This window comes from Solanum verrucosum, unplaced genomic scaffold (genome assembly GCF_900185275.1).
Source record: "Solanum verrucosum unplaced genomic scaffold, falcon-dt-bn FXZP01000082.1, whole genome shotgun sequence".
In the NCBI taxonomy this organism is placed as follows: Eukaryota; Viridiplantae; Streptophyta; class Magnoliopsida; order Solanales; family Solanaceae; genus Solanum; species Solanum verrucosum.
This window is the reverse complement of record NW_026020257.1, coordinates 325,543-351,114: the sequence shown is the minus strand read 5'-3', so window position 1 is coordinate 351,114 and position 25,572 is coordinate 325,543. Positions and strand designations below refer to the sequence as shown.

General features: G+C 33.4%; 1 protein-coding gene across 1 annotated transcript; it reads left to right on the top strand.

Moving 5' to 3' along the window:
* The first annotated feature begins 2,005 nt into the window (after positions 1-2,005).
* On the top strand, positions 2,006-2,787 carry LOC125833284 (bifunctional phosphatase IMPL2, chloroplastic-like). Its single transcript, XM_049512431.1, has 2 exons — positions 2,006-2,498; positions 2,582-2,787. Exons 1-2 carry the CDS (start codon positions 2,006-2,008, stop codon positions 2,785-2,787), a joined length of 699 nt encoding a protein of 232 aa, XP_049368388.1.
* Positions 2,788-25,572: the final 22,785 nt, after the last annotated feature.

The following is a 25,572-nucleotide window of genomic DNA, read 5'->3' as shown; positions in this document are numbered from 1 at the left end:
ATAGTTGAAGTTGTTACAAAAAATAATAGTATTGCATCGATTTGGCCAAGAATGACATTCATATTATTATTTTTTTTTTCAGTTTTCTGAGTGAAAGTTGGGAGGTTTAAATAAAAAGATTTGTCAATTAAATTTGTGTTTTTTTAAGAGTATTATACTAATTATCATTAAAATAAAAAAATAAATATTAATTAAAAATCTACATGCATCACAAAAAACCACGTGTCATTTTTAGGATAAAATTAGTTGTCAATGTAATTTTAAGTTCTTGGTATTATTAAGTGCATAATACATTTTATTAGTTATTTTTAAGTATAAAATTATCACATTTTAAATTATATATACTAGTCTAAATTAAAAGGTGTAATTCCGGCAAACTCATCTTAAATGCCGGGACAAATTGGGATTGGTCTGGTTTAGAACTAGTTTAAATGTTCGATCTTCTATTTAACCTACTCTTACAACGATCTGTGATTCGTTCCACCAGACGAATCACCTCTTCCGCTGGAATTCTCGACCGGGCACCTGACTTCGTCGCCACTTTTTCCGTCAGAACGGAAACACTGTAAGCTTGTACTGTCTTTTTTTTCTCTTTTGGTTTTTGGAACTTTAAATTAATTACATAGTATTATTATTGGACCTGCATCTCTCTGTATCTGTACACTGGCTGGCCCTCCCTTGCTGTTAAGGGCTTCAAAACTAGTTCTCAACAAAGAAAAACACCATCTTTTCTTGTAGTATTTTTTTTAATTAATAGTCTCCTACAAATTTTCCATTATGCCACCAGTTAAAACTTTGTTAGCAAAACCTTTCTCAACAGGTCTCAAATCACTCTTAAACTTGTGACCAAATTGTTGAATAGTTGTTGATTTTGTCCAGTATGTTGCCATTCTGAACAGAACATCTTTAAATAATCTTTCTAAAACAAGAATAGATCCGAGATTGTTCAACTTTTGAAATCACAACTATAACCTTGAGATTTCTTTAAGTTAAAAGTTCGACTTTGTTTAAATCATGAATCTAACATTGTCTCCTCACATATCTTTATTGTTTATTAGAAATAGGGAAAATGACCTGATATACCCCTCAACTTTGCAATTTGGAGTTGATATGTCCCTCGTTATGAAAATGGCTCATATATACCCTTACCGTTATACAAACGGCTTACATATACCTCTACCGTTACAAAATGAGCTTACATATACCCTTCATTTAACGGAAGTGAAAAAATTAGTTTTAAATTTATATTTTTGACTTTAAATTTTTTTTAAAATTATTTAGGGGTATATATGATTCTTCTAGCAAAGTTCAGGTATATTTTAATCTTTTTCGTACATAAATTATTTTTTTAACTTTTTTGATTATCATTATTTGAGTTTCTTATTCTTATTTTATTTTTTTCTTTCATTCCTTATTGTAAAGAAAAAAAATTAAAACTATTTTTTTGTGGCTATATTATATTTAAAACTATTTTTTTTCTATATTGTAATTTAATTTTTGTATTTGAAGAAAAAAAAATTGGTCATCTATAACAAGTTTTACAAGAATATTAGTGAAACATAAATAAATTTGACCATCAAAATAATAAATCTAAATTAGTCATTGAAACAAAAAAAATGTTTGACGAGGATTAAATATACCCATTATGGGGTTATATATATATTTTAAAAATAATATAAAAATTAAACTAAAATTAATTTTTTTCATTTCCGTTAGAGAAAAAGGGTATATGTGAGCCATTTGTATATAATTAGGGGTATATATGAGTCACTTTCATAAAGATGGATATATCAGCTCTAAATGACAAAGTTAAGGGGTATATCAGACCCTTTTCCCTTAGAAATATGAAGATGATTACTGCGTTTAAATCCTGAATCTAATGCTATCCCCCTACATATATATTGATTATTAGATAGAAGAAACATGACGAGTTCGAGCTACTCTTTGACAACTAGCAAAAGAGAACCTTCGCTGGTCAGCAACACCAAACTAGATCTTCTTGCTGATGTTGCCAACAAGGTTATTGACATTGCTAGATAAATCATTTTACGACACTATTTTCGCTCGGGGCAATGTGTTTAACACATCCGATACTATTTTTTTGTGCTGGAAAAGCATTGCTGCTGAAGTAGATACTGCTATGATCTTTATAATCCTAAAAGATTTACCTTGCCATACTGTGTACTCGAAACTGAGTGGATGGAGTAACTGTGATGGGACAGTAGTTCCAGAATTTGTTTGGGTTTTGGATCCAATTAATGGTACACCAAGTGGACTATTGCCTACATTTGGCACATTGATAGCTGTACTTCACAATGGAAAACCAGTCATTGGTTGGATCAATAACCCCATAGCAGGAATCAAAACCGTTGGGAGGAGGGATTGCATCACTACTAGGAATGGGGTGCACGTGAGAAGTCGAGTTTGCGAAAACTTGGGACAAGCATATGTTGATATCAAGGACCCCGATTACAATAAAGATGCTAAAGTTGCATATGGTCTGCTGGCATACAAGGTTGGAGAAACTTTTTTCAATGCACTTGTGTTACTTACACTGAATTGGCTGCTGGAATGTTGCAAGTCGTTGTTGATAGTGCTGTTGATCCATGTAGTTTTCTAGGGCTAATTCCTATGGTGGAGGGTGCAGGGGGGATTATAACTGACTGGCAAGGAAATCAACTTTCTTGGCAGCCTTCTCCAGCGTCTTCCATTCCAAAAGACGGGTTTAATGTTGTTGCTTCTGCTGACCCAAGAATGCACCAGCAGATCATTTCTCAAATATCTTGATTATTTTTGTTTGTTTGACTTGTAGTAAAACTTCAGTTATTAACTGTTTGGATAATTTGGTTTTCCCCTCAATTCTTGTTGCCCTTTTATTCATAAAGTAAATTGTATCCCCGTGTACTTGTTTATACTCAGTCGGTTTTATCTTTTGGAGTTGATTGTTATGTCTCTGATTCGTGTTCTTGTATGAACAATTTCGACTGCTGCAGTGGTTTACACCCCCGAGATAGTTATTTATATACACAGTATTAAAGGTCTAAGAGAATATATGAACATTTGAAAAAGAACTCTTAACTCCCCTGCCAATGAATCTTTCTATTCTTTCCCTCTTTCATTCCATATATGTTCACGAACATAAAAGTATTCCATTAGTTGAGGAGTTCAAGTTGAAATGGAGAATCCAAGTCTAAGTTAAAATTACATCTGTACAGTGACAATTGAAAGTTTTATTATTGTTACAATGAGGTGCCGTTATATATTATGTTTACTAACATTTGATGGTAGATCCCATTTGGCTTATAAACAAATAATGCAAACTAGAAAGAATATGAATATAAAGAAAGATAAATGTCGTCACTATTTAAATACATTTTTCTTTCTTTTTAGGTCTTTATACTTGAAATTTATTTTGTGTATGACATTAATGATAATTATTATAAATATTTTAATATATTTTTATACACATAATGTATTTTGTACAAAAAAAATTGCTATAATGAATGTCATTGTTGTTATATGTTGAATGTTGTTATAGAAAAGTAAATACTAATGAAAAATCAATTTTGAAGAAAATAAGACGTTATTGTGAAACGTCATTGTAACACGCGAGCTTTGACTGTAATTGCAAAAGTGTAGAATCCAAGTCCAAATTAAAATTGTAATATTAATCTTTGAGAAAATTAAATCTCTTAGCCTTTTACTATTTGAATAGAAGAAAAATGATCTTTTTCAGATCTTTTATGCGTAAAAGTAAAGATCTTTTATGAAAAAAAAATGTAAAACAAAAAAGAAATGTCTAAATGGACTAGAAAATCATTTATACTGATATCTTTTTAAGAAAGACATCTGGAAAAGTTTATTACTTGGATGAAGTCACACTATGCTCTATCAAATGATATATCGCAACCTCTGTCGTGATCCATATCAATTTTACAAACTTGTGGTTATAATTCTTAAAGATTTTACAACATGTTTTAAGGTTACATTGATAGTGTTGTCATTGGTGCTAAAATTGGATACGCATACTAAACTATAACTTGTTTTATTGTGTAATTTCTTAAGCATATCATCCTCTAAATATTATGCAAATGTACATCATCTTTTCACATTTATTGTGCCTCTTAAATATCATCCGAAAAAAATAGGTTATTGTAAGATTAAGTTCAGAATAACAATATAAAAATGAAAATAAGAAGAATTATATAAGATAATTTTCTTATTTCAAATGTGTATAATATGTGTTCTAATACCTGTATTTATAGTTTTATCTAGAGACATACAAAAATTATCCATAAATATGATATTAATTATAGGAATGACAATAGGGTACGGTGGGGCAGGGCAGGTGAAGTCATAGATTGAATATGTCCTGCCCGTTTAATTGTTTTCTATTTTTCCCCGATTCGGTGTTGTCCTATTAAACCCCTCTCCGCTCTGTTTAGCTCGAGTTTTTAAAACAGACAACCAATATATAGATTTGTCATTGAAGTTATTTTTGTAAGGAAAGTAGTGTCACGATCCAAGACTACTCCCTGACGGGACATAGTGCCTATAATCCTGAGAGACCCCAAGCAAACCACATGGCATAACATGACACTAAGATAACAACATAACTAAAACAAAGAAATAAGTGGAATAAAAGTCTCAAATGAAATCTCTTCAAAATATGGAAAATCGGAATACATGCAAGACTCCTAATGTGAAAATATTAATGTCTGAATGAGTCTCTATCATAAGTAAGTCGAACCATGAGGACTCACCAATATATGTGTAGGCTGAAAAGAATATGCACTAACCACGAGTTTTATATGGAGTGTCAACACCTATATTATAAACTAATATAAGCACAAGAATTTATGCGGTCAGTACTAGCAATGTACATCACATGGAGAAATGCAATAAACATGACATGATACGTGCTAATATGAAACTAAGATAATGCAATGACCATGCCATATCTCAGATGGTCACTGCCACACTCCTTTTCGCGCACGGCGAAAGTATTTTTCCAATTTTAGTGATGGTATTGATTAAGGGATCATTTTATTTGTTTCAGAGTCGCCACTTGGAATTAAGTTGTGGTGTTCCAAGTCACATTTTTATTTAATCCCTAATCAGAAGGAAATGACTCTTTATTTGGTCTGCGAACTAGAAATTCAGGTAAGGAATTCTGTTAACCGAGGGGAAGGTATTAGGCATCCCTCGAGTCTCGTGGTTCTAGCACGGTCTCTTTTATTAACTTTTACTTATTTTAACCATTTTTTGTATATATTTTTTGTAGGCCATGATTTACTTATTTTATTGTTGAATTTTTATTAGTCTGAATATAGATGCGTAACCGCATTCTTGGTCTTGACATTTAGAGGCATAACTGCCTTTTCCTCTCGAGTACCTCACACTTAATAATTCCTATTTACACCTATTGATTTGAATTAATGAAAGTTTAATTATTAAAATAATTTGGCAAAGGTGCGTAACGGCATCCTTGAATTTGGCCAATGTGCGTAACTGCATCCTTGAGTTTCTTAAGTATCTCAAAAAGATGTGGAATCACATTCTTAATTGAGATGAAATTTAATTATTATTGTTACATGAACTAACAAAAAAATTTTAAAAAATATTTTCTAATACATAATGAGTTATTCTTATAATAGTTGTCAATATACAACATTAAAAATATTTCCTTAAATATTAGAATAAATAGTTTCAACATTCTAAAGATCTTCATTGTTTAGTGATATGTAAGATTTAAACAATTACATTTCAACATTATAATATCAAAATTAAATACACATAAATTTTGAGCAATTTCATAATATTGGAATCAAGTCTTATATAATTATGAAATAAAACTATACTATGAACATTTATTACATAGGAAACATCCTTATTCTTAAGGAGTTAGACATATACAATAAACACTAAGTCAATAAATACTAGTACCCTATTTAGATTATTATTTTTTATGAACAAATTCACTATTAAAACAAAATCAAATAAAATCAATATAGTATACCATTGTGCCCAGCAAAATAACATAAGTCAAACTACAATTAATACAAGTTGATGTCAATTATACCACCTACTAATAATCATTATTATACCAGAAAATGATCCATAATAATCCACATAAATAAACTAATAGGCATACGTACAGGAGAACAATTAACACAAAAATTTGAAATGTATCTTATCAAAACCTCAACTAATTTATAAAAGTAGAATATAGCATCCACACACCCGATAAAAATAAGTAAATATCATACCCCTTTTTTAGTATACAATGAATAATTATCATATTATACAAATTTTATTCTAAACTTAAGGATATAACAGGTTCACATATATTTAAATATTATAATATTAAAGAATATTAACAAATTAAACACATACGAAATCTGAACAACTGTAATATATTGAAATCAAATCTTGTACAATCATGGCATAACGCCATACAAAAATAGAATATAAATAAGTGTTACCTCTTGTGAAAATTAGTTCACGAGAAGAAAGGACTAACAATTAGGAGCCACGAACTTGAAACTGCAAAAATAAACCTCGAATTCAACCTTTGTTTTTGAGTGAAAAGGAAAAATATATATATGTAATACGAAGAGGAATGCGTATGTTGTATGTGTGAGAGGATAAGTATGTTGCTGAATTTTTCTTCTTATGTTTTCCTGTACGTTTTTGTGTGTGATGTGTTGTGTCTGTGCGTATGTATGTTGGTTGTATATTTTCCTCTTTCTCCTCTGTATTGTTGATAGTTGTGTACGTATGTCCCCTGTAGAGTAGTGTGGCTGATTGTTGTTATAGGTGTAGTAGTGGTGTAGGTGGGTAGTGTGAAGTGGAATTGGGGTAATGGGAGAGGGTAATGGATAGTGGTGAGGATAATGGGTAATTTTTTATATTTACAAAATTATAATAATAAAATATCAATTGTTTTAAACTAATTAAAAATACTGAATGGCTAATTAAAAAATATAATTATGAAACACAAGTTTATTTATTACATCTAATTTAAAAGAAAATATATATTTTGTTTTGTAACTTTTCATTTCTTTTTTTAAACAATTAAAAATAAAACTTACCTTAAAAAGTGATTCTATTTTTGTTGTTTTCAAATCTTTTAATTTGTTGTTTTCAAATCTTTTAAAATAAACTTAATAAAAATAAGATAAAAATCAAAATATTTAATTTAGATTTATAAAAATATTTAAGCTCTAAAAATGGTGTAAAATTTTAGGTTCAGTCAAAAATTACGTGTCTACAATTTACCCCTCTTTTACTGGAAATACGAAGGGCTTTCTGACAAAGAAGTAGATAACGTGATAAATTTTGACCGAACTTGTATTTGAAGGAAAAATTTATGTGATCGAGTCTTGGTTTTGGATATCCTACATATCCCGGGTTATAAGGGAATCAGGTCACATGTAGTTCAAGGAGATAAGGTCATGAGTTTGAAGTTAAGTGAGGTTTCATCGAGGCTCCAAGTCTCTATTCCTATCCTTACATAAAAATAATGAAAGCTAATAGTCAAAAGGAAAATAAAAGTACAAGCTCGTATCTATACTGCTTCTCTTGAGTCTTCACTTGTGTCTTGACTTTCAAATATCACCTTGATTTTTGGGTGAGTATCTTGATCTTGAATTGGATTGAGGCTTAACTTGCCGCTTATAGTGAGCTTTTGGCACTCTTCAAAAATGAAAATTTGAATATGTTCTTGAATGACTACATGTTTTCTTGGTCAGAAGCTGAATAGAAATAGATGTCAGGAAGTCAAGCTGCTACATGCATTGAAGAAGTTGATTCTGGCTATCATGGTCATTGATTATTCTGAAAAAAATTGAAAGTTTGTTCTTGAATTTCAAATCCATGTTTCGCTTAAAGAAACCTGAAAACCATCACAAACAAAAGAAATAAACAGAAATTTTGCCCCAGTTTTCACTCGAAAAGTTTTGTGAGTTATTAGCTAATTAAAATAAATAAATAAATAAAATAATAAACTCAGATTAGGAAGTGCTTATCCTAGGAGAAAAATAAAAATTAATGGTCTCAGACTAGGAAGTGTTTATCCTAGCAGAAAGTAACCAAATCTCATTATGTAGGAGGGTCCTACTAATTCCATTGTCTAGAAGGGTCCTGCTAATCTAAATATCATTGTTTAGGAGGGTCCTGCTACACTAATTCTCATTGTTTAGGAGGGTCCTGCTACACTAATTCCCATTGTTTAGGAGGGTCCTGCTACATTAATTTCCATTGCTTAGGAGGGTCCTGCTACACTAATTCTCATTGTTTAGAAGGGTCCTGCTACACTAATCTCATTGTTTAGGACGTTCCTGCTATGCTAATTCCCATTGTTTAGAAAGGTCTTGCTACTCTAATTTCCATTGTTTAGGAGGGTCCTGTTAAACTAATTCCATTGTTTAGGAGGGTCCTGTTAAACTAATTCCATTGTTTAGGAGGGTCATGCTACTCTAATTTTCATTATTTAGTGTTGACACCCAATTTTGACCGACCTTTAACAATTTTGGAAATGCTATCCGATTAAATACGTTTTTAAAAAATATATTTTGAGTTCTAAAATTTTAGTTGATTTTGTCTAAAAATTGTACATTTTAGTATGTGTGTTTTATAAAATTATCATAAATATTATTAAGATATTTTTAAAAAATTATTAGTAAAACTCAAAATAATTATTTTATTCATATGTTTAAAATTTAAGTGATGTTAATTATATAAAAAATATTATAATATTTGTAGTATTATAATTGAATAGCATTTCTTAAAATTTCCTCAAAATCATTTAAATTCCAACCCATTCTATTCTAATTTTCTTTCAATTACAACCTTTTTAGTTTATAATGTCTTTCAATTATAGCCACCTTTCATTTCAATTCTAGCCAATACTTATTTCAATTTTGGCCATTCCAATTCAACTCTCAAGACCATTTTTATTTTTAATCCTAACCGTCCATCTTCTAAATTAAATCTCAGCCTTACATCTTATTGAAATCAAGGGTCCGGATCCATCCAAGCTTTATCTCCTAATTTTAACCTAAAAGAACCTAACCCCTAAAATTCAATTCATTCATCTCCTCCTCTCCTCTCAAACTAGCCGCCACCACCTCTCAACTCTCTTCTCCATTTTCACCGGCGAAAATTGCCACCACCTGCTGGTGGAAGCCGTTTCTCTCTCCCTCTCTTCGTTGCTCTCTTCTCCTTCCCTCTCCTCCCTTCTTCTCCATCTCATCTTTCTCGTTTCTCCTCCCTTCCGGCGAGAAACAGCAGCAGAAGCTGCCAGCAACACTGGCAGCAGCAGCTAGCACGAGGAGAAGCAGCAGCAACCAGCAACTCCATCGAGCAGCAACCAGCACTCCGACCAGCAGCTCGATGAGACAGCAGCAGTAGCCGCCTCTCCGACCAGCGACCAGCAGCGTCAGCAACTACGACCAGCGAGAAGACAGTGAACGGGCAGCAGTCGCAGCTCCAGTGAATGCAACATCAGTCAGCAGCAGCTCCGACCAAGCGAGTTCCGGCGAAAGACAAGGTTTGGGTCAGTTTGAAAATGGATCTCGTCTCCGGTATTTCTTCTAAAATCGTGACTCCCTCTGTTTCCTCTTTTAAGTGATTCATATATATATATTTTTTTTCTTCTTTTGTGCGTATAATTTCTTATTGCTGTTTTATTATGCTTGTTATAGTATATGATGTTTTAGTAATATACAATTGTTCATAATTCTTGGGTTGAAAGCTATTTGAGCTTGCATTGGATACAACTCTCACTGATTCTGTTCAACAGTTAGTTTTAATCTAAATTTTATTGTCCACTAATCTTTGCATATTTTTCATTCCTTAATCGACTTTACACCATGTTGAAATTGATTGTCTAGCTTAGTTATAGTGTAGAATGTTATCGAATTAATTTTGGAGTTTGATTATTATAATGTTAATTGCACACTCTTTATCTTATTGATTGGCCTTTGTGATTGGCACCTTAATACTTGCTCTCGTAAATTGATTTGATAATGTTGATAACAAATGTTTAATTTACCATTTTGATTGTTTCCTCTAGTCGCTGATTTGGACTTATTTAGTTGTCCTCTATGCTGAAATAATTGATTCCTACCCTTTTGCTCATCGTTTTACTATGGTAAGCGATTGGAGTTGTAAATTTATTCCTTCCCTTGAATAGTCATCTTAAAGTGTCTTCAAATGAATAATATTATAGATAATATGGTGACCTTAATTGATTTCTTTACCTTAATTACATTGTATTGATGCTATTGCCGTATTTATTTCTTGATAAAATATGCAAGGATGTTAATTTGTAATATTGGTTTGAGCCGTGATATGGCCCTTCTTAAAATAATATTTTTTTCCTTTTGGTTGATGATATGCAATATTTGATTGGCGGTGTTATTTGATTTTAGGTGCCTTAGTTTTAGATAGATTCTAACTTGTTTAATTTCGGTAAAAAAATAAAATAAAATAAAATTAATAAATCTGATTTGGTTCTTCCTTTTCTTAAAGGAAAATAATATTTCTTGATTGATGCTTATTTGTTTACTTATGGTAATTTAATATTAGGTAAATATTTATTTCCAACCGGTTCTTGCACTATTGAAAACTCTTAATCGTTTCTTTGCCATATTTAGTTGCTCATTATTTGGTAATAATAATTTTTTAAAAATCTGAGTTTTTGACTTCCTTCTTAATAAGGAAAATATATGTTAGTGGTTATTTTCTCACCTTAATTAAGCTCAACCGATTTTCCTACTTGTTTATATTTGGTAAAATTAAATTAAAATAAATCTAATTATGGCTCTTTTAAAATAAGGAAAATATTAATTGATTCCCTTTTAATTCCCTCCCTTATTTGGTCTGTACTCTAGTAGTATATAAATGACCCTTCCTTTCATTAGTTAAAGACCCCGAACTTGCTCACAGACTAATTCTAAGAAAAGAAAAACATATTACTCTCTACTTTAAAGAAATAAAAGATCCGGTAAACATTCTAAGGGTTGCTTTATTCGATTTTGCTGTGTTCGGGTCTAATATCGAATCAATTGGGTCTTCATTGCTGATAAACTTTCTGCATAATCGGTTAGTTCTACCTCATTAGTTTAATTTTTACCTTGCATCTGTTATTTTGTGTATGAACAAATAAAAGGGGAACATCCGAATTAGTTCTCTTCACCTTTTCTCCTATGTGATGGTTTGCTTAAATAATTGTGGGTCTACATGTATATGAATAATATTTTATTATGCATATATACTTTTATATGTATCTGGTGGTATTGTTCTTTTGTCTTAGCAGGATCTTGATCTAAATGTTTAAGATTTAGAAGAGTTGCCAGACGAGCCGAATTTACTTAATTTATATATATATATATTTTTTGTATATTATTGTTTTTGAAATAATTTGTATAAACTACTAACTCTAACTCTATATATATATGATATAATTTGGGGGCATCGTCTGAAGGGGAGAGGGATTTATATGCTACTTGTTTTATTTATTTTTTTCGTAATTTATTTGTGTTAGAAAGCACGCCTATAGAATTGTGATTGATTGACAATTCGTTTTAATAGTTTCACTTAGATCTTAACTAAAATAAAAATGAAGTTATCATTGTTTGATCACCCATTTAAACTTGTCTAATTATAGTTTAAGATTTATAACGTGTTCAAATGCTTTAACTATCCATTGCAATTTATTTACTTAATTTGTATACCCGCTCATTCTAACTAATAAATGATGCATATTCCTTGCTTTATGTGACCCATCGATCAACTTCTTTATGCATAAAATAAAGATTAAACATTGGTATTTATAACAACTTGTTTGTTCTAGTTTGTTTTTGCCACTTCTTAGATATCATGCCCATAGGTTTAATTATTTTTTCAGCATGTTAAAGGGTTAGAAATTCATGCATATAGGCTTAATTTTCAGTATTGCCTACAAAGAAATATTTTTTTGCCATTTAGATGACTGCCTGTAGGATTGGATTAAATATTTGTATGTCAATAAAATGCCCATGAATGCTCATAAATTTAGTTTGTCATTAGAAAAGCATGCCTATAGGATTCAGCTAATTAAACTGATGCTAGTTAATCAATAAATAATTTCAGCATGTTTTAATAACTTAATTTGTTAATTAATTGAGCTCTAATTAATTTCAGTCTGTTAATAAGTTGTAGCATATTAGTAGTTTAAATTTTGTCAGCATGTTAACTTGAATAGTACGTCTATAGACTACTAGTAATTTTTCAGCATGTTTAAAAATTTAAATAAACCTGTTTTGAATAGTTTTCTGCAATATATTTATTGTTGACACTAAAATAAGATAATAAGATAAATAATCTTCCAGCATGTTAAATAATTGAAATAGATCTGTAGCATATTTCAGTTCATTGTTCAGCATTTACAATAATTTTCAGCCATAAAATAAATCTGTCGATTGTCAGCATATTAAATAACTAAGCTACTTTTATGCATTGTTCTGCTATTGTTTCATAACAGATTAATTTAAATAAATAAATAAATTAATCAAGTCATTTCTTTGCATCTGCTACTTGTTGCTCCAATTCAGGTCTACTTTAATATTATCCTTTGCATCATAATCTTGCTGCGTAAGAAAAATCAGCTACTGGTTTTTTTAAAGCATCTACTAAACTGCTGCAAATAAAAAATAAGTTTTAGCCTTAATTATTTGCTATTGCTTTAAATATTTTGCCCATTCGCGTTATTATAAAGTGCCCCATTTTAAATTAATAACTAATTAAATTAGTCTAATAAACTATTTTTACACTTGTAATATTTTTTCTGCCCTCTAAACTCAGTAATTATATTGTTAATGTTTGTATGTTCACACACCTAAGCATGAAACCTTTCACTTTATGTGTGTTTGCTAGCATGTTTAAATTAAAATCTAGAGGCCAATATGAGACCTTACGTGCTAATGCTCGTTCAAATTGTTTGACTTGGTGTCTAGGTGGGCCTATTATATTTTATCTTTGTCTAAACCCACCCTATTAGCAGTCCAATGCCTCTTGGACCTTAAGCGGGGACGATAGGCACCTTGTAGAGACGAAAGCATGCGGTGGTGGGGTAGGGGTAGTTTAGGCCCTATGGAGATGATGACATCGACTCGGTCTAAATGACAAGCCTTGGTTTTGTCTGTCCCTACGAGAAACCGACCGAAATAAAGAAAAATCGAGTGCTGATCCTAAAGTCCTTCAGAGTCTCCCTTTCCTTTTCTCCCTTTACTTGTTATAATTATTTGGGGTAGTTTAATAAAAATAAAAAGTGTTTATTCTATCTAATTGTGCAAATTTCTATCCTCTCGCTCATCTCTTTATTTATTGTGTAATATTTATTTATTATGTTATCACTTAGTTTCACATGCCTATCTAATTAACTAAAATAATTAAAGTGCCCTTAATTGCTTAATTTTGTTATCACCTAGTTTTCACATGCTTAATTAATTAAATAAATAATTAAATGGCTTTAATTGTTTAATATTATTTATCACTTAGTCATCATGCTAATTAAATAAAATAATAAATGAAGTGACCTTAATTGATACATGTAACCCCCACATAAATTGCATGAGATACGGACGGGACCCACATTTGTTGACTTCGAGGGATGCCTAACACCTTCCCTTCGAGGTAATTTGAACCCTTACCTTGATCTCTGGTTCGTTGACCTTAGTTAGAATTAGCTAGGTTAGATAGGTGCCCTAACACGCCTTAATTCGTTAGGTGGCGACTCTTCATCCACCCAAAGCCCAAAAGAGTTGTTAGGTCGTGCATCAAAACCCGTTTTGAGAAAAAATGGGGCGCGACATTTAGGAGACTCTGCTAGGGATATTAGGTTCTAACCATTACGTGTTTCGTGCTTATGTGGGGCTTACTTTATCTGTCATTTCATTGTTTTGTTATTGCCATGTCTAATTAATTATTTACTTTCCTTGTTTACTCGCTTTCCTTAAATATTGTTATTTCCATATTTAGTCCTTTTTCCTCTTCCTTATTTGATTATTCCATGTTTCACCTTTTCCCTTTTCCCTTATTTGTGTATTCCATGTTTAAACCTTATTCCCTTTCCTTATTTGCTTAATTTATTTTTGTGTTTGCATGCTTATTTTTGTATTTATTTATTTATTTACTGCTTTCCTTAAAACTGTCTCTATGTTACCGCTTTCAATCTAAGTGCTAAATGTTACTGTTTTGATAAATTGACATTCCGCTCATACTTCCCCCAATTGGGACTCTCTTCTTCATTTTTTTTTTGTTACCGTGATGTTGTGCCTTTGCACCTCTCACAACTACTCCAATTCTCTTCAAACACTCAATTATAGAGAGTCGACATATGCGTGGACGGAACAGATAGTCTTACTACCGGGAAACCACGAGCCTTCTCGCATAGAACCCCTTTCAAGTCCGTGTCAAGCCAACTCTTAGAAAGTTTACTTAGGGCATACATGCTGCATAAGCCCTAGGTGGTTTGACCATTGGTGTCAATCCGCATGATTAGTAGCCACCTTATCGTCTAAAGGACCCCAACACCCTTTAGACAAATCGCATAATTATGTGTCAATATGGTCATAATAATTAAATTAAGCCAAATTTGTCAAAATGGAGTTTAGAAATTGTTTGCTGTTTTGTTTGCAGAGTCATGAACACTTTCAACTCCCCAAATCCACAAATGGTCGTAGATGTAAACTACAAGCTAAGGAACTGGTGGATGGATATCAAGAGAGATCATGAAAGAGAAATTCGGCAGTTGTTGGGCGGTCTTACCTACCTCATCTTTGTCATACCAAACCCTCACTTGATTAGGGCCTTGCTAGAATTTTGGGACCCTGTGAGGATGGTCTTCAAATTCGTGGATTTCGACCTGACACCAACGATTGAGGAGATAAGTGGTTTCATTGACATGCCATACCACGAGTGTGAAATGATAGTACCATATAGGCCATCATCGAGAGAGTTTCTAAAAAGTTTGGGAATGAAATCAAATCCAACCTTGTCTTCTTTAGACCTTGGGTGGATTCATTTCGACTTTCTATATTCACGCTTTGGTCGAGATGATAGTTATTACTCTTTTATTGATGATTTTAATGCTCCGTTGAGGAATGGGAAACATATCGCCTAAATGCCTTTGCCATTGCCCTATTAGGATCTCTGGTTTTTCCTAAGATAAGGGGAAGGATTGACACACGCTTGGGTTATGTGATTTGAGATTTAGCCCAAAGAGAGGGCAAACCTAGGAAAACCCTAGTACCTATGATCTTGGCGGAAATAATGAGGAGTCTGTCAGCATGCGTCGACGGTCGAATATTTTTCGAGGGATGCAACCTCTTGCTGCAATTATGGGCTATTGAACACTTCTACCTACGGTCTGATGTGGTAGACAGTTTTCTTGGTTATGGCAACAAGATTGATAATCATCCAAGAAGAATGGTTGCTTTCACCGCCCCTGTAGGATTCGTAGATTGGCAAATATTCTTGACAGAGCTCGAGAGCTACCGCATCCAATGGAAGCTCCATTGGTTGTCCACCCCTCATGCAATAGTAAGAGGCGATGACCGATACTTCATTGAGCTTATTGGCTGAAAGGGCGTACAACCATACACTCCTCTTCGAGTACTTCACCAATTTGGGCGAACTCAGGTAATACCACTCCGGTCTGACATGGAGCAGTTTAAGTATGAATTTGGATTAGATAAACCCCAAGTCCACATCATACTTCGAAGATGAGAGCGAGTGTTAACTATTCCTATGGGTGCACGACAGGCCTTATGCACACGTGAATATTACATATGGATCCTAAAGGAGGTCAAAGACAGAGAAGTGAGTGATGAAGGGTACTATGGGCTCACTGATGAAAGAGAAAACATATGGGCATGCAACGTGTTGAAGATCAAGAATGAAGTCACTCCCTGTACAAGAAGTCAATTGGCGCCAAGCTCTTGGAACCAATATCTTCAAGATTTTCAGAATTTAGGATGACTTTCCCATTTGTTACCCCTTTCCCTTGGTTTATTTCAGTTTTTCGTTTTTTAATTATGATGTATTGTTCGAATTTTATAATATATGAAGATCGTTTTATTTCTCTAACTCTAAACTCCAATTGGCAAATAAGGCTTGAATTAATCATTATGCATCACTTATATGTCGTCTTAGGCCTACCTCTGGCTCAACAAGGCTCTGTGCATTTAGGGCGTTTATCTTAAAACAATGTGTTTGTTATCTCAATTAATGCAACGCTCTAACTTGGGTTCTCTTTTGCTTTTACTTTTATTTTACCCTTCCCCAATGGTTGATCTGTAGACCATGGTTTACCATACGCGATCAAAGGAAGCTCTTCCTTCTCTTCCAGATGAGAACCACAAAGGGAAGAGGAAAGCGACTAATGAGAAGGTTATGAGTAAGACTATTGAAAAGAAGCATCCTTCAGATGAGTTGGTCTCAAGTCTGAAAAAGAAAATAATGGAACTAGAAGAAGAAGTGTTTGATATGCGCGGGTGGGCCAAGATGTTACTCTCTGTCGATCCCACTCTGGAGACAAACATAGATAAGTCACCTGTCACAAGTCAAGCCACTCTCTAAGACAACCCTCCACTCACTCACCCTATTTCTCATCCTCCACCAACTTACCCCACTTCTCAAAATCAACCAAGCTCCATTCAAATGCCTCTAGAGAACACTCACATTTCAAATTACCCATATCCTCCTCAATATCATGCTTATGGTTCCAGACCTCCATATCTTACTCTGAGCCTGCCGAGTCCTCCCTTACACGCTCCTCAATATCAAACACCTCTATACCAAGTCCCTTGGTATTGTGCACCACTTCAAATGCCTCCATATCAAATGCCTCCATCCCAAAGGCCTCCTCTACCATATCAAAAGCCTATTTATCCTGTTCACAATGTCAAAACCCTCACTCAAAAACATATTCGCAAAAATCTATTCAACGTGGAGAAGAGGCCCATCAAAATTTACACTCCTTTGACTGAGCCCATGGATAAATTCTATGAAAAGTTGAGGATTGCTGGTCACATCGCCCCTGTTAGTGAAATAAGGATGAACACACGTGGAAGGTGGATTAAAATTTCTAAGGTTTGTGCTTACCACTCAGGAATGAAATGACATACCATAGAAGAATGTCGTGATCTGAAAGACAAGATCCAGCAATTGATTGATTCCAAGATCATATGCTTGGACGACTTTGCACCAAAGAAATCCCAACAGAAAACATGTTGAAGGTCATTTGAAGCACTTTCCAATAAAGGCTTATGTCATTTAAGCTTAAGTTCTCTACATTCATGTTCTGTCAAGTTCTGACAAGGAAGGTACCCATGTTAGTATATGGGCAATAAAGTTTGGTCAGAATCTATCTTTTGGTTGTTGATGTATGCTCCGTTTAATGTCTTGAACTATGCTCTTTGTATTTGGAACTACGTCAGACCTGATTCCCATTTAAGAGGGGATACGTAGGCGCTCTTTTGGAGTTTGGTCTTATCATAATAAAAATCTCATTTTCCCCCCTTGGACTGTGTAACTGGGGCAGAATTTTTGAGAGGGTCTCAAAAATTCCTTCGAAGAGCATTCTCCTTGCTAAATCTCGATACTGGGGCATAATTTTTTAAAGGGTTTCAAAAATTCTTTCAAAGACATATTTTCTTGCAAATCAAGACTGGGGCAGAATTTTTGAGATCCTCTCAAAAATCCACAACAATCAAGCTACAAACTGTATCAAAATAGCAGAGGTTCTACACTAGGGCAGAAAATTTTGAGGGGACCTCAAAATTTTTGACAACACTTCAAAAGACATTCTGGCAGACGTCAAAGGAGCATGCTACGTCGAATCAGGGATACAGATCAACCTCCCCTTAACTAACTATTTTTCTTTGAATGCAGAAAGTACAGGTACATATACAAGAAGCAACTTCAACACTACTTGAAGGATCAATGTGTCAATATATCCGACAAATCGCTAATTAATGGTAAAGGACCAAACTCATCTATACTGATCTCAATCACCAGTCAAATGGCATACTATCCTTCCAACAGCATGAATGGTCAAGTTATTTTGAGCTCAACAATCGCCAGTCAAATGACATATTGTCCTTTCGACGTGATGAAGGACAAAATTACTCTATACTGAGCCTAAATTGCCAGTCAAATGGCATATTGTCCTTCCGACGTGATAAAGGACCAAATTACTCTATACTGAGCCTAAATCGCCAGTCAAATGGCATACTATCCTTCCGACAGGATGAAGGACCAAGTTATTTTGAGCTCAATAAATCGCCAATAAACGGCGCCCTATCCTTCTAACATGAATGAAGGACCAAGTTATTTTGAGCCCAATAGATCGCTAATTATTGGTACATCTTTCCAATCAGACGAAAGAATCAAGCTACTTTATATCAAGCCCGACAAATCAACATTCAACTGCACCCACTCCTTACAATAGGACGAAGGGTCAAAGCTACCATATTCTGAATTCGTCAACAAATGACGCTTAATCCTTTCAATAAGACGAAGGTCTATGCCTCAAATCATCATTGCATGTGCCCGAGAATTACATCATTGCATGTGCCCGAGAATTGCATTGTGCTCGATATTGCATATGCCCGAGAATTACATCATTGCATGTGCCCGAGAATTGCATTGTGCCCGATATTGCATGTGCCCGAAGATTGCATTGTACCCGATATTGCATGTGCTCGAGATTGCATTATGCCCGAGATTGCATTGTGCCCGAGATCCGCATGTGCCCGAGAATTACATCATCTGCATGTGCCCGATATTGCATGTGCCCGAAGATTGCATTGTGCCCGATATTGCATGTGCCCGAGATTGCATTATGCCCGAGATTGCATTGTGCCCGAGATCTGTATGTGCCTGAGAATTACATCATCTACATGTGCCCGAGATTGCATTGAGCCCGAGATTGCATTGTGCCCGATATTGCATGTGCCCAAGAATTACATCATTAAATGTGCCCGAGATCGCATTGAGCCCGAATTGCATGTTCCCGATATTGCATTGTGCCCGAGATTACATTGAGCACGAGGTTGCATTGTGCCCGATATTGCATGTGCCCGATATTGCATGTGCCAGAGATTGCATTGTGCTCGAGAATTGCATATGTCCGAATAAACTCCAAACAAGCTACAACTATCAACAGATGCCCGAATTACAGATATGCTTTCTTTACTCATTGCTCATATTCCTAAGGCGTCATGGTCTAAAATGCATCATTTTTTCATGGCCTGCAGACATCATTTCATGGCCTAAGGATTTACTTTCTGTTTATCATGATCCAAATGTGTCATAGTCTAAAGGCAACATTTTCATGGCCCGCAGACAACATTTTCATGACCTGAGGATATAATTTTTGCGTATCATGGCCCTAGACATCATAGCCTAAGACATCATTTTCATAGTCTTATGGCAAACATCATTGTCGATATGGGAAATTGCATCATGTTTACCTTTATCGTTTGTTTGATATACTTGCTCTAACAATATTACAAGCTACAGATTTGCAAGAGACTAACACTTTGCATATAAGACATTTTTCACCTCCCGGCTACAATTATCGTGCTTACGTCTATCGCAACAAAAGACCGTATCAATTTCTTTGTTACTCATATTACCGTTTTTCATTTAACCCTTGGCTACTCGTATTACTGCTTCTCATTGGACTCGTCGCTCTTAAACCGGAAATCGCTCTGTCTTGTTTCTCACTACTCTAATCTTATCCATTCAAGCAAATATCGTTCCTGTTCAAAATACCGTACTGCTCTTTCAATTCTTAGGAGTTTTGTCTGCTCCTGAGTCCAGAACTACACACGACCTGATTCACGTATAACCAGAGATATGTAGGCGGCTTAATACCAAAGTCTCGGTCGTACCCTTTCAAAACTCTACATCATTTCAATTGATCCCACTGACCTCTCTCGTCGGTCGGACAAAATTGGCTACTAAGTCAACGTTGGTTGCCCGACAATTCATCATTCATTCTCAAGCAACCAAGGGGCAGCTGTTGACACCCAATTTTGACCGACCTTTAACAATTTTGGAAATGCTATTCGATTAAATACGCTTTTTAAAATATATTTTGAGTTCTAAAATTTTAGTTGATTTTGTCTAAAAATTGTACATTTTAGTATGTGTGTTTTATAAAATTATCATAAATATTATTAAGATATTTTTAAAAAATTATTAGTAAAACTCAAAATAATTATTTTATTCATATGTTTAAAATTTAAGTGATGTTAATTATATAAAAAATATTATAATATTTGTAGTATTATAATTGAATAGCATTTCTTAAAATTTCCTCAAAATCATTTAAATTCCAGCCCATTCTATTCTAATTTTCTTTCAATTACAACCTTTTTAGTTTATAATGTCTTTCAATTATAGCCACCTTTCATTTCAATTATAGCCAATACTTATTTCAATTTTGGCCATTCCAATTCAACTCTCAAGACCATTTTTATTTTTTAATCCTAACCGTCCATCTTTTAAATTAAATCTCAGCCTTACATCTTATTGAAATCAAGGGTCCGGATCCATCCAAGCTTTATCTCCTAATTTTAACCTAAAAGAACCTAACCCCTAAAATTCAATTCATTCGTTTCCTCCTCTCCTCTCAAACTAGCCGCCACCACCTCTCAACTCTCTTCTCCATTTTCACTAGCGAAAATTGCCACCACCTGCTGGTGGCAGCCGTTTCTTTCTCCCTCTCTTCGTTGCTCTCTTCTCCTTCCCTCTCCTCCCTTCTTCTCCATCTCATCTTTCTCGTTTCTCCCCCCTTCCAGCGAGAAACAGCAGCAACAGCAACCAGCAACTCCATCGAGCAACAACCAGCACTCCGACCAGCAGCTCGATGAGACAGCAGCAGTAGCCGCCTCTCCGACCAGCGACTAGCAGCGTCAGCAACTTCGACCAGCGAGAAGACGGTGAACGGGCAGCAGTCGCAGCTCCAGTGAATGCAACATCAGTCAACAGCAGCTCCGACCAAGCGAGTTCTGGCGAAAGACAAGGTTTGGGTCAGTTTGAAAATGGATCTCGTCTCCGGTATTTCTTCTAAAACCGTTACTCCCTCTGTTTCCTCTTTTAAGTGATTCATATATATATTTTTTTTTTTCTTTTGTGCGTATAATTTCTTATTGTTGTTTTATTATGCTTGTTATAGTATATGATGTTTTAGTAATATACAATTGTTCATAATTCTTGGGTTGAAAGCTATTTGAGCTTGCATTGGATACAACTCTCACTGATTCTGTTCAACAGTTAGTTTTAATCTAAATTTTATTGTCCACTAATCTTTGCATATTTTTCATTCCTTAATCGACTTTACACCATGTTGAAATTGATTGTCTAGCTTAGTTATAGTGTAGAATGTTATCGAATTAATTTTGGAGTTTGATTATTATAATGTTAATTGCACACTCTTTATCTTATTGATTGGCCTTTGTGATTGGCACCTTAATACTTGCTCTCGTAAATTGATTTGATAATGTTGATAACAGATGTTTAATTTACCATTTTGATTGTTTCCTCTAGTCGCTGATTTGGACTTATTTAGTTGTCCTCTATGCTGAAATAATTGATTCCTACCCTTTTGCTCATCGTTTTACTATGGTAAGCGATTGGAGTTGTAAATTTATTCCTTCCCTTGAATAGTCATCTTAAAGTTTCTTCAAATGAATAATATTATAGATAATATGGTGACCTTAATTGATTTCTTTACCTTAATTACATTGTATTGATGCTATTGCCGTATTTATTTCTTGATAAAATATGCAAGGATGTTAATTTGTAATATTGGTTTGAGCCGTGATATGGCCCTTCTTAAAATAATATTTTTTTCCTTTTGGTTGATTATGTGCAATATTTGATTGGCGGTGTTATTTGATTTTAGGTGCCTTAGTTTTAGATAGATTCTTACTCGTTTAATTTCGGTAAAAAAATAAAATAAAATAAAATAAATAAATCTGATTTGGTTCTTCCTTTTCTTAAAGGAAAATAATATTTCTTGATTGATGCTTATTTGTTTACTTATGGTAATTTAATATTAGGTAAATATTTATTTCCAACCGGTTCTTGCACTATTGAAAAATCTTAATCGTTTCTTTGCCATATTTAGTTGCTCATTATTTGGTAATAATAATTTTTTAAAAATCTAATTTTTTGGCTTCCTTCTTAATAAGGAAAATATATGTTAGTGGTTATTTTCTCACCTTAATTAAGCTCAACCGATTTTCCTACTTGTTTATATTTGGTAAAATTAAATTAAAATAAATCTAATTATGGCTCTTTTAAAATAAGGAAAATATTAATTGATTCCCTTTTAATTCCCTCCCTTATTTGGTCTGTACTCTAGTAGTATATAAATGACCCTTCCTTTCATTAGTTAAAGACCCCGAACTTGCTCACAGACTAATTCTAAGAAAAGAAAAACATATTACTCTCTACTTTAAAGAAATAAAAGATCCGGTAAATATTCTAAGGGTTGCTTTATTCGATTTTGCTGTGTTCGGGTCTAATATCGAATCAATTGGGTCTTCATTGCTGATAAACTTTCTGTATAATCGGTTAGTTCTACCTCATTAGTTTAATTTTTACCTTGCATCTGTTATTTTGTGTATGAACAAATAAAAGGGAAACATCCGAATTAGTTCTCTTCACCTTTTCTCCTATGTGATGGTTTGCTTAAATAATTGTGGGTCTACATGTATATGAATAATATTTTATTATGCATATATACTTTTATATGTATCTGGTGGTATTGTTCTTTTGTCTTAGCATGATCTTGATCTAAAGGTTTAAGATTTAGAAGAGTTGCCAGACGAGCCCAATTTACTTAATTTTTATATATATATATATATATATTTTTTTTTTTTTTTTTTTTGTTTGTATATTATTGTTTTTGAAATAATTTGTATAAACTCCTAACTCTAACTCTATATATATATGATATAATTTGGGGGCATCGTCTGAAGGGGAGAGGGATTTATATGCTACTTGTTTTATTTATTTTTTTCGTAATTTATTTGTGTTAGAAAGCACGCCTATAGAATTGTGATTGATTGACAATTCGTTTTAATAGTTTCACTTAGATCTTAACTAAAATAAAAATGAAGTTATCATTGTTTGATCACCCATTTAAACTTGTCTAATTATAGTTTAAGATTTATAACGTGTTCAAATGCTTTAACTATCCATTGCAATTTATTTACTTAATTTGTATACCCGCTCATTCTAACTAATAAATGATGCATATTCCTTGCTTTATGTGACCCATCGATCAACTTCTTTATGCATAAAATAAAGATTAAACATTGGTATTTATAACAACTTGTTTGTTCTAGTTTGTTTTTGCCACTTCTTAGATATCATGCCCATAGGTTTAATTATTTTTTCAGCATGTTAAAGGGTTAGAAATTCATGCATATAGGCTTAATTTTCAGTATTGCCTACAAAGAAATATTTTTTCGCCATTTAGATGACTGCCTGTAGGATTGGATTAAATATTTGTATGTCAATAAAATGCCCGTGAATGCTCATAAATTTAGTTTGTCATTAGAAAAGCATGCCTATAGGATTCAACTAATTAAACTGATGCTAGTTAATCAATAAATAATTTCAGCATGTTTTAATAACTTAATTTGTTAATTAATTGAGCTCTAATTAATTTCAGTCTGTTAATAAGTTGTAGCATGTTAGTAGTTTAAATTTTGTCAGCATGTTAACTTGAATAGTACGTCTATAGACTACTAGTAATTTTTCAGCATGTTTAAAAATTTAAATAAACCTGTTTTGAATAGTTTTCTGCAATATATTTATTGTTGACACTAAAATAAGATAATAAGATAATAATCTTTCAGCATGTTAAATAATTGAAATAGATCTGTAGCATATTTCAGTTCATTGTTCAGCATTTACAATAATTTTCAGCCATAAAATAAATCTGTCGATTGTCAGCATATTAAATAACTAAGCTACTTTTATGCATTGTTCTGCTATTGTTTCATAACAGATTAATTTAAATAAATAAATAAATTAATCAAGTCATTTCTTTGCATCTGCTACTTGTTGCTCCAATTCAGGTCTACTTTAATATTATCCTTTGCATCATAATCTTGCTGCGTAAGAAAAATCAGCTACTGGTTTTTTTAAAGCATCTACTAAACTGCTGCAAATAAAAAATAAGTTTTAGCCTTAATTATTTGCTATTGCTTTAAATATTTTGCCCATTCGCGTTATTATAAAGTGCCCCATTTTAAATTAATAACTAATTAAATTAGTCTAATAAACTATTTTTACACTTGTAATATTTTTTCTGCCCTCTAAACTCAGTAATTATATTGTTAATGTTTGTATGTTCACACACCTAAGCATGAAACCTTTCACTTTATGTGTGTTTGCTAGCATGTTTAAATGAAAATCTAGAGGCCAATATGAGACCTTACGTGCTAAATGCTCGTTCAAATTGTTTGACTTGGTGTCTAGGTGGTCCTATTATATTTTATCTTTGTCTAAACCCACCCTATTAGCAGTCCAATGCCTCTTGGACCTTAAGCGGGGACGATAGGCACCTTGTAGAGACGAAAGCATGCGGTGGTGGGGTAGGGGTAGTTTAGGCCCTATGGAGATGATGACATCGACTCGGTCTAAATGACAAGCCTTGGTTTTGTCTGTCCCTACGAGAAACCGACCGAAATAAAGAAAAGTCGAGTGCTGATCCTAAAGTCCTTCAGAGTCTCCCTTTCCTTTTCTCCCTTTACTTGTTATAATTATTTGGGGTAGTTTAATAAAAATAAAAAGTGTTTATTCTATCTAATTGTGCAAATTTCTATCCTCTCGCTCATCTCTTTATTTATTGTGTAATATTTATTTATTATGTTATCACTTAGTTTCGCATGCCTATCTAATTAACTAAAATAATTAAAGTGCCCTTAATTGCTTAATTTTGTTATCACCTAGTTTTCACATGCTTAATTAATTAAATAAATAATTAAATGGCTTTAATTGTTTAATATTATTTATCACTTAGTCATCATGCTAATTAAATAAAATAATAAATGAAGTGACCTTAATTGATACATGTAACCCCCACATAAATTGCATGAGATACGGATGAGACCCACATTTATGGACTTCGAGGGATGCCTAACACCTTCCCCTCGAGGTAATTTGAACCCTTACCTTGATCTCTGGTTCGTTGACCTTAGTTAGAATTAGCTAGGTTAGATAGGTGCCCTAACGCGCCTTAATTCGTTAGGTGACGACTCTTCATCCACCCAAAGCCCAAAAGAGTTGTTAGGTCGTACATCAAAACCCGTTTTGAGAAAAAATGGGGCGCGACATTTAGGAGGGTCCTGCTACACTAATTCCCATTGTTTAGGAGGGTCTTGCTACACTAGCTCCCATATTTTAAGATGGTCCTGGTACTTTAACTCTCATTGTTTAGGAGGGTCCTGCTACTCTAATTCCCATTGTTTTGGAGTGTTCTGCTACTCTAATTCC